Genomic DNA, 9,412 nt, shown 5'->3' on the forward strand with positions numbered 1-9,412 from the left:
ATCTAATAGGTGTAACTAATACTGAAGCTTTCATTCATGCAGATTTCTGTAAGGCAGATAGAGTTGTGCATAGTGGATCGAAAGGACAGTAATGTGAGCTTAGCAGGAACGTAAGTTCGAACTACAAGTTCACCTCATTCGTCTCCATCCAAAGCAGGTTCTGCTGCAGCTAAGCACATAGTGTCTGTATGGCTCGGATTGTTCGTATGATTTGTAATGTCATCAGGCACAAATGCATAACGAAGCAACAGTTATTTTAATGCACAAGTCTTTGAGCATAGCTACTGGGGTTATTTGTTTTCTTCCTGTTTTTACTGTGAAAGACTGAACTGTGAGGGCACCACTGCAATGCGAGTTGAGTACATTCTTCACGAAGGAGCTTTTGTGCAATGGAGTGTAACAGTCTGCATCTTTCCAATTTACGAGACCACGGGTTTCAATGTCACGTTAATGTTTCAGAACCAAAGCATCTAAACAAGCATACCAGGTTCAGCCTGGTCTAGACAAGTCATCTAAAAGTCGTATAAAACAAGTTCTTTTACGTCCAGAAACCCTTACCGATCCTCCCTAGGGACTTCAGTAAGTAGGATTTAGCAAGGTTTCATTCCTTACCTCTCGTATTTACCCATTGCAGACTTGGAACCTACCAGATCTAACACTGCAGTGAGGGAATCACTTTATCTTGCAGCAAATTCGACAGATTTTGTTTGATTACGTTCCCTACGATTCTGTTCTCAACCAGCTAGATAAGGTTGCCGAATATGCATCCTTGCAGATCGGGCAGGTAACACTCACATGGATGATTAAATGCAGGCATCGTCCATAACAACATATAATGACATTCACACCACTTCTACACACAGCGGCATCGCATAGCCTACTTCTTGTCACTGCCTCCTTCCAATGCACTGAATATATCAGTTCTTGTCACAATACCTGAACAGAGGCAGCACATAAGTTTTGAGGATAAAATGGAATATAGCGTTTCACTTTTTCACGAAAATGTATCTCATTGTAGTTTCAAGAGCTAGGATGCCACCACCCCTTGAAACTCGCAAAACACTCAACGGAGCAACCATCTTCAATGCAGCAAGAAGCAACCACCAAAGCAAATGAAAGGTTTTTCCGTGGTTTAAGCTAAAACCCACCAACAACTTGGTTGGAGTCATTCACAATAGGAATACGATGAATCTTGTTCTTCAGCATCAAAACTGCAGCGTCTACAACGACCACGCACAGCTATGAGTGCTACATAATTTAGGAACATCTCACTACTGTAAATGTACATGTGCCTATATAAGTCAGACCCAGAAGTACGTCAATGCAAATAGAAGAATCCATTTGGCAGAAGTTTCGACAACAAAACGTGAGGAATGTTCCAAAAATGACTTGAACTTTGCCTATGAGAATGAACACTCGCAATGATAGGTTAATAAAAGAGCTGGAGAGCCTTTTCAGTGGTTGAATCGACTCACCAGAAACGATCTTATCAGCAGGCAAAGTGATTGCAGGGGAGCTCATGACCTCTTTTACTTTAGCCTTCAACTGTTGCCCACATGAAGACATATTCAAAAGAGAAAAAAGGAAAAGTAATTTAGTTAATTGTAAAGAACAATTTGCTTCTAAGACCACGAAGGAAGATGAAGCACCGCACTATGATACAAACTATCTGAGAAAGCGACTAAATAAGTCATAGATGAAGAATAGAACGCTTACACTAGATGCTTTCGTTCGGTCCTTCTTCGAAAGGACTCCAACACATCGGTGATCAGAGTCGACGACTGGAACACCTGTAATATCAGCAAAATAGTGGTCGATCTCTTCGAGAGCTTGCTCTGGAGACGCTGTAAAGATGGTCTTCGACATCACATCCGCCAGGTGTGTGGACGGCTGCGCCTGAAGCCAAGACAGTTTAATACTATTAAAAGGAATTTAACAGCAGTGAAGTTTATAGCCACGAAGAGCTCCAGGTTAAAGCCGCATTACACTGACAAAAAATGTGACGCTTCACCAGAATGCCACGATAGGCAGGAATACGTAACAATTCCACAAGCCTGCACCAACAATGTGCATCATAGGACATGCACAACAAGAAACTCTGCCTAGAGATGATTACAGAACATAACCATCGCACAGGCAGACACCGAAACGAAAGACACAACAAAGCCACGCATGAATCGTCAAGAAGAAACAAAGACCAGCACCAAGCACAATTAACCCCCAAATTAACCCGATCACCACCACCTACAGCACCCTGAAGGGATCAAACAAATACACAACACTTCTTAACATTCAGAGGCGCGCCCAAAAACATGATACACAAAAGGGCAACACATTATTAAGTCCCCGATTTTCCAAACAGGATTAGGTAACCCCCCCCCCCCCCCCCCCCCCAAAGACGACGAACCTCGGGCTTGAACAGAACATCTTCGTAGTACTTGGACAAATCCTCATAGTTTAACAAGGAAAAATTCTCTGCCCACTCGCCAGACGGCAGGACATCCCCCTTCACTCCGGCCTTCTTCACGTCCACATCTACTCGCTCCCCGGCTCGAACGCAGCCAACTCCCTTCGCCCTCAACCTCAGCGTCTGCAGCAGCCCCTTCTTCGGCATCATGGCCTGAACCGAGCTAGAGCTCCAAATACTGGACCATTTTGAGCTCTGCGGATCGCAAACGAAAGCCAGAGGGGGAGGGAAGGCGATGGAGCGTGCGGCGGTGGCCATGGTGGATAATTTTCGGTGCGATCGGCGTGTGGGAAGTGGGGAGATGGATAGAGAGGTATGGGGAAGTGCGAGACGATGAAATGGGAATTTGCTCCTTTGTATTGCCGGGCTCATGGGCGGAGAACCCACTGAAGTACATGAGGATGAATGAATTTGACTTCGACGGATGATTCCATAGATGAATTCTCCTCCCTCGTCGTAGATACGTATTCACACCCGTACACGTGTAGTTTGGGTGTGTGTTTGGCACTGAGAGAGCGTCTCGAGACTCGTGACAGCGTGGCAGGGTATCTCGATTAGGAACGCTGACGTGGATACGGAGGAGGGAGTGCTGATTAAGCACAACCCATAGAATGAATGCGGGGGGAGTAAGTTTCCAGTTTGGGGTCAACAGTTTTGAGTAGAAAGTCCCCTGGGAGATGCGGAATACATGTTGGGATCCATAACAAAAACGATTACATACATTTGCACTTCATGTAAAGAAGGGGCGTCGTTTGTAAAAGGGGGGATATTCAAAGTTGATTAGATAATTGTTCACCATTGGTTGTCGCCCTCGTTCAATTGATGATGGGCTGGAATCTTTGATCACATCCTGCTGACTGGGCCTGACCAGGTTACGTGGCTTTAGAGCAGGGGTTCCTGAGAAAATCAATCCCACGACAACCGTAACAATAATAATAATAATAATAATGAAATAACGATATGGAACCGCAAGTATATAAAAGTAGTAACGGATGAAGATTCGATGCTCAACAATGATTATGAGTTTTGGCTCACAAGTTTGCAAAAAAATGGCAATTCTTGTTCATGTGGTGTTGCATATTTGTATATAGTAATAGATCGGAATGCAGATAGAGAAGGAAATGATTCACAAATTGCTGACGGTCAACATTCAGCATGAAATTTGTTCGCACAAGTATTTGTACTGGAATGTGAATCAAACTACAGAACACAAAAAAGCTTCTCATAGCTGACGAGACAATTTATATCTGCACTTGGAGTGCTTATGTACGTTGTAACTAACGAATGGGATACTTGCCCTTGAGCATGCCAAACAACTGATCCAAAATCCGGGGACCGTCCTCGCGGATTCCAGAGTGGAGGTACTCGTTCGTCACCCAAAGCCTGATATCTTGAATCTGGGCTGCAGTTTCTTCCGAAAGGGTAACGTTCACATACAAGTCTTCGTAATAAACAGCTGCGGCAACGGGTACCTGAACACATGGCATAGGAGCTTAATGTTAGAACGCTAGATAGAAACATAAATATGAAGATTAACAATTTTGAAAATAATTAGAACGACACAAAGAACAAAACTCACAGGGTTTCTGTTATGAAACCGTCATTATCTACTGACTAACCTTGTTCTCGTTCAATTGCTTCTTGTTGTACAAAGGAGGCCAATCGGACGCTTCAGCTATGATGTTAGCAGCTTCTTTCAATGGACGCAAGGCTGCCAATTCATCGAACATCCATGGGAAGACCATCTGGTCAAGTTAAAGAGGAGTGCAATAGTCAGAAAGATCCGTAGGAAATTTCTGTAAAGAAACCATCTTTGCGGAGCTTGTCGGATCCTGAACAAGCTTGTGCAACGTATGCATAATTCAAGTGATGCCAGCGTCCTGGACTTACCTCCCCAGTAAAGAGGACTTGCGTACTGTTTGATGCAGCCTTCACAGCATCGAACTGGTCTCCCAATTCCTCACGAACACGGTGTGCAGCCCAATTGGAAGCAGCACCCTTTGAAAAATCAAGTGTAAGAAGGCATCAGATCTCGAGACATTGACGAACATTTTTGATGCAGAGTAAAAAAATATGAGAAGCTTCATTTGTAAACATAAACTACCCCGCTTGCAATCTCACGCTGCAAACTAACTGTGATTGTCATAACAACCACCTAAAGCTGCATGAAAGATCATTCTACATCAATCCTGCGGAATGCCGAAAATTATACAGCATGTCTAAATATATCGGTCCTTCAATAGCTGCATATTCTTCTTCAGCCTCTAAATATAGCAAAAGAGAGATAGTGAAGTACCACGTAAAGGACCGATATACAGACAACAACAAAACAATAAAAAGTGGGCCAACATACCTGGCAATAAATAGACTCGTGCATAATCGCGTACAGTGGGTTTGTATCGAAGTCAAACCAATCGTCAACCTGCACCATTTCATGGCTAGTCATCAATCCTACATGCTCAAATCTGCTTGATACACAGTTAACAACCAAGCAGGATAGCGCCATTCAAATGTGTAAAATCTGGAAGCTGTAAAATTAGAAGAAGTTCACTTGAGCAAGTCTCAGTAGCTTGAGCCAAAAAATAGTGTCCGAGTACGCTTTTTGCTCAAGGATGAAAACATACAGCACGAAGGAAGTTGTAGCTAAGTGATTTCTTTGCTCCAGGGACAAGAATTGGATCCCATGCACGTTCAAAGCTGCAAACAGAGACAAACGTCAACAGACAATTCCAATTTTTCACAAACTCTAAGAAGCATTCCTCATTGGAGAGGGTTGCTGTACTTTGTGCACTTAATATACTTTGTAGTTTATTACTTCTATGATAAGCTATCCTAAGGGCATGTTGTTCCTGAAGTTACCTTAAAGAATGATGGCATATCCAATCAGAAATCTAGCAGAAACTTACAACAGATACAATTAGCGCGGAAAGACCTGGTCTAGCATATAGATGAGGGAAGATTATTGGGTGAAAATGCCTCTACATACTTCAAAGTGAAGAGCGAACATGACTTACAGATAATGTAGGCGTTCAAGGCCTCCAGATGAACCCAACCCTGACAACCCAAGGAGCTGAAGCCCACGAGGGGTCAAGAATCCTCCAGAAGGCAATGGTACCTGCAGAAAAGAAAAAGCTGAGGCCAAGATTCATAGAAGATTTGCAGGCAAAGGACTTCACTTGCTAAAATAGGCATGCCTACTCTTCATGTGTTTCTTTTCTAATAACATATGTTCTTGACTCAAATTTGTTTGTTGAAACTTCGTTCTTTCTGTAGAAGTTAGGAAATATTAGCATTTACCTCATTCATCCTGTAAGCTAGCAGGGCAAGTAAATACCAAGCAGAAGACCTACGTTATCGTATCCAAAAATGTCCCAGGATTGACATTCAAGAACCAGAGCGAAGATCGCAATACACTCACCCCTCCTCCCTCACACTGCGCCAGATGAAGAACAACTGATCTCACAACCTCTGCATCTCCAGGGAACCGCTTGTAAAACTTCGCATTCTGGATTGCCACTCTCTTGTAGCATGCACGGTATACTGTCTCTGCTGTACACCCATCATCTATAGGCGGCAGCCCACCTGTAAGTAACACATGGTGTAGACCATGAGGCGCCATGCTCAAGTAGGTCACGGCACAAAAGCCTCCATAACTCTGAAAAGGTCCCACGCCGCATTGCATCAGAACTTTCTATTTAGTGTACACAATCACATTCTGATGCATCCAAGCTCATGGATGACAAGCTGAAGAACCAATTCACACAGATGGAGACTGCGAAAACCAAAAACGAACACGAAACGAAACGAAACGAAACAAAGCGGATTAAGACTACAGAAAAAGAGGCAATTTCTAACAAGGTCAATTTCTAACCTGCCCAAGAACAGACCAAGGCTCGCCGCCTGGAATTAGATAGCTTCGGACTATTTCAGCATCTTTGACAATACTATCAGCACGGAAATTCCGAAGAAAAGCAGCTTGTTGCTTTGGTGATTCAAACTGAGCGAGAGAAGTTGTAGTCAGGGGTGATGAGAGACCTGTCCCCCGCTGTACAATAATAAAATAATTAGTTGTGAAAATTTCCACCCGTAAAGATCGAAGATTTACAGACTTTTCAATTAAAGAAATAGGTTGCTGAAGCAAACAGATAATTACTGAACAGTGATCCATCAAATTCAAATCGATTTCGAAATTGGTGCACCATCTTTGCATAACGTTGTAAGATTCATGCATCTTAAAGTTAACAACATATTCAGACTAGTTCATACATAAAGAGCAGCACTCCACATACATTGATAAACAAATTGCTGTAACAAAAAATGTTCAGTTTGTATGTTGGTGTAGGGGGTGCATTTCAAGTGAAAGTGTTTTAGTTACTGTACACAGTTTCGTAGGTACGAGTTGTTTTAGGATCACTACTTCATGATTAAATTAGAAACTTAGCAACCAAAGTAGGAGAAAGTCTTGTCAGTGCCTGGTCCAGAAGGACAACACGATACTCCTCGCAAGCTTTCTTCACCCAACCACCCGCCTCTGTGGGGCGAGCACATTCAAAGCCTGGTCCTCCTTGTAGAAATAGTAAATAGGGCAACAGCTTGTCTTCTTTGCCAACTGCAATCCACAGAAAGAAACTGTTAAAAAAGACACCAAATAACAGTTCAAATACAGACAAGATGCATACGACATGCCATGGATACATCTAACACAAAAAAGAAAGCTATGGTTATAGCTATATGGGATGTTCACCTCAGGGCTACGAAGCATAAACTATGGTTATCAAGGATGTATACCTCCAACGACTTCTCGAGCGAACACCGTGATGGAAGAACCGTTAGGTTTATCATGATCCAGAGGTACAATAAAATAGTGATCTCGTAGTGACAATTCAGGAACTTTGAACCAATCCCCAGGCTTGTGGCCACCAACATGAACATTATCTTGTGGAATGCCCGATCTGTACCGATGAAAAATCAGCACAGGATCATAGTACGATAATTAAGGGAAACATTCAGATAATTGAATTAATCCAGAGGAAAAAAGAATTGCTCCTAAGCACGATATCCATCCTCATAAATTTAAATCCAACACACGACTGCATTAACTTGATACATGTTTAACAATCTGTAAGAGAAGATAGACATACTTTTGGTCGGAAGTTACTAGGGAATCCGCAGAGGCTGGAGCAGCTGCTGCTGCCCTAACACCGGAGTGAGCCGCGGCAATCGCAAAACCAGCTGTAAACGCTCCTCCTGTCCATCCACGTTGACTCCTCCCGGCTGTTCTGAGACTCTTTTCACCAAACCTTGATAATGCCGGTCCAGCTCCTGCTCTTAACCTCGATATGCAAAATCTTGCTGCTGCCATTACTCACGTCGGGTGCTACCACAACTTGCTGAGACCGCACATAGATCAGTTACGTGTGCACACAATTCGGATGAGGTACTGTCTAGAATCCAAAAAAACAATTCTCGACGTATGAAAGGAAACCACACCAGAAAACCAGGGGCACTTTGGTGACTCAATTATCCCGATGGCTAAGATTTATCTCACATAAACGCCAACAACCAAGTCCTCAAGATGGGAGACTGTAGTAAACAAAAAAAAAATGCTACACAAAATCAAAGTGGCGTGTAAAAGCTTGAGATACATGTTCTATCCTAATTTGTGCATAGAGCTGGATGAAGAAAGTATCTTGATGTCAACCAGCAATGGATACATAGTTCAATCACGTGGATCCAAAAATTGATCAGATGGTTTGCCAAAAGAAATTAGCAGCAAACCAGAAAAACTTAATTGTAGGATATAGTTGATATCTATCCGCTCATCATACCGCAGATAATCCACACATTAAACATAACTCTAAAACTACTGCATGAGCTAGCACACTTGCAATACCAGCTACGATGTCCAGAACCAGGAAGAACTAAGAAGAAAAATTACATGAATAGGAGTTGAATTGCGAGGGTGAACAGTATTCGCCAAAAACAGAACAAAGCCAAACTAGTCATTCGGTCATTGGAAAAGTAAAACAAGGATGATAAAATCAATTACGAACTTCTTCACTGCAAGGTCTCTGAGGAGGGACAGACTCGAGTTCTGAATTCACACTCTCATCACGAATGTCGAGGATTCCTCAAATTATTCCCCGACACAGTATCCGGTATCTATACCACACAGCAACAGGAACACTACGAAAAACGAATCCTAACAAGATATAACTCACTCAACCACCACCGAGCGCACGCATTCCATCCTCCGTCAACGAGATGAAATCGGACAAAACAAAAACACCGAAAGCACTTATCCACTTCTCCTCTCTCCACTTCTCAGAGTACAAGCTCACAAGAGCTGCCTTACAATTTCTCCCTAAGAACCAACAGAAATACGCAGTAGTAAGGCCGCACACGAGCTATTCTATAACCCTAAACTGATGCTAGCATCCGCAACCCGCACCTGGTTTCAGTGCCACCCGATTCGTTCGCAGCGTGCGTTCTGGCTCCTCAGGGTCCTAGCTAAATGCGGCATCCGTCTCTGCAGGTCCCGCACACAAAATGCCGACACTGCGAGGGGCACATTCTCCTCTGGCTCTTCAAACGAACTCGACGCGGGCGGATGCGTCGTCTGTGTGATGCGAGCACCGACAATCTTCTTCTTGCTTTCGACAAATGTTCGAAATCCGCCATTGAATTCCACGTAGTGTGACGTATGTTTGTGTGTGTGCACAAATTTCTATTGCGTTTGTCAGTTTTCTGTACCTGTTCCATGCGCAGTCCAGTACATTTACTTACTTTATTAGACCGCTTCTTTCCAAGATGAAGCCGGTAGTTATTACTAAATATTCGATCACAATGATACTAAACAAACAAATACACGTTCACCTTTGATGTTGTGGTCATATGGATTTTATGCACTTTTAATTATGATTTTCAGTGTTCAACAAAACTTCA

General features: G+C 43.0%; 2 protein-coding genes across 3 annotated transcripts; both read right to left on the reverse strand.

The window, feature by feature from the left end:
* Positions 1-390: 390 nt before the first annotated feature.
* Positions 391-2,782, reverse strand: LOC112273594 (uncharacterized). Its single transcript, XM_024502535.3, has 5 exons — positions 2,408-2,782; positions 1,717-1,896; positions 1,476-1,545; positions 1,149-1,220; positions 391-936 (listed from the first exon to the last, which is right to left on the reverse strand). Exons 1-5 carry the CDS (start codon positions 2,723-2,725, stop codon positions 878-880), a joined length of 699 nt encoding a protein of 232 aa, XP_024358303.1. The 5' UTR covers positions 2,726-2,782; the 3' UTR covers positions 391-877.
* An 807-nt stretch (positions 2,783-3,589) lies between these two features.
* LOC112273591 (uncharacterized) lies at positions 3,590-9,151 on the reverse strand. 2 transcript variants are annotated; one of them, XM_024502528.3, is made up of 12 exons: positions 8,919-9,151; positions 7,609-7,857; positions 7,256-7,419; positions 6,940-7,076; positions 6,339-6,512; positions 5,886-6,122; positions 5,482-5,582; positions 5,092-5,164; positions 4,821-4,889; positions 4,358-4,465; positions 4,087-4,212; positions 3,590-3,939 (listed from the first exon to the last, which is right to left on the reverse strand). In XM_024502528.3, exons 2-12 carry the CDS (start codon positions 7,827-7,829, stop codon positions 3,745-3,747), a joined length of 1,605 nt encoding a protein of 534 aa, XP_024358296.1. In that variant the 5' UTR covers positions 7,830-7,857; positions 8,919-9,151; the 3' UTR covers positions 3,590-3,744. The 2 variants fall into 2 exon arrangements, with proteins under 2 accessions (XP_024358296.1, XP_024358297.1); XM_024502529.3 differs by lacking the exon at positions 8,919-9,151 and adding an exon at positions 8,406-8,879.
* Positions 9,152-9,412: the final 261 nt, after the last annotated feature.

This window comes from Physcomitrium patens, chromosome 20 (genome assembly GCF_059467195.1).
Source record: "Physcomitrium patens ecotype Gransden chromosome 20, ASM5946719v1, whole genome shotgun sequence".
In the NCBI taxonomy this organism is placed as follows: domain Eukaryota; kingdom Viridiplantae; phylum Streptophyta; class Bryopsida; order Funariales; family Funariaceae; genus Physcomitrium; species Physcomitrium patens.

Coding starts and splice junctions, on each gene's coding strand:
- LOC112273591 (XM_024502528.3), bottom strand. CDS start 7,829: ATGGCAGCAGCAAGATTTTGCATATCGAGGTTAAGAGCAGGAGCTGGA. Junction 7,077..7,255: donor CGCTCGAGAAGTCGTTGGAG/GTATACATCCTT, acceptor TGTGGATTGCAG/TTGGCAAAGAAGACAAGCTG. Junction 4,466..4,820: donor ACGAGTCTATTTATTGCCAG/GTATGTTGGCCC, acceptor GATTTTTCAAAG/GGTGCTGCTTCCAATTGGGC.
- LOC112273594 (XM_024502535.3), bottom strand. CDS start 2,725: ATGGCCACCGCCGCACGCTCCATCGCCTTCCCTCCCCCTCTGGCTTTC. Junction 1,897..2,407: donor ATGTTCTGTTCAAGCCCGAG/GTTCGTCGTCTT, acceptor TCTTGGCTTCAG/GCGCAGCCGTCCACACACCT. Junction 1,221..1,475: donor TGCTGATAAGATCGTTTCTG/GTGAGTCGATTC, acceptor TGGTCGTTGTAG/ACGCTGCAGTTTTGATGCTG.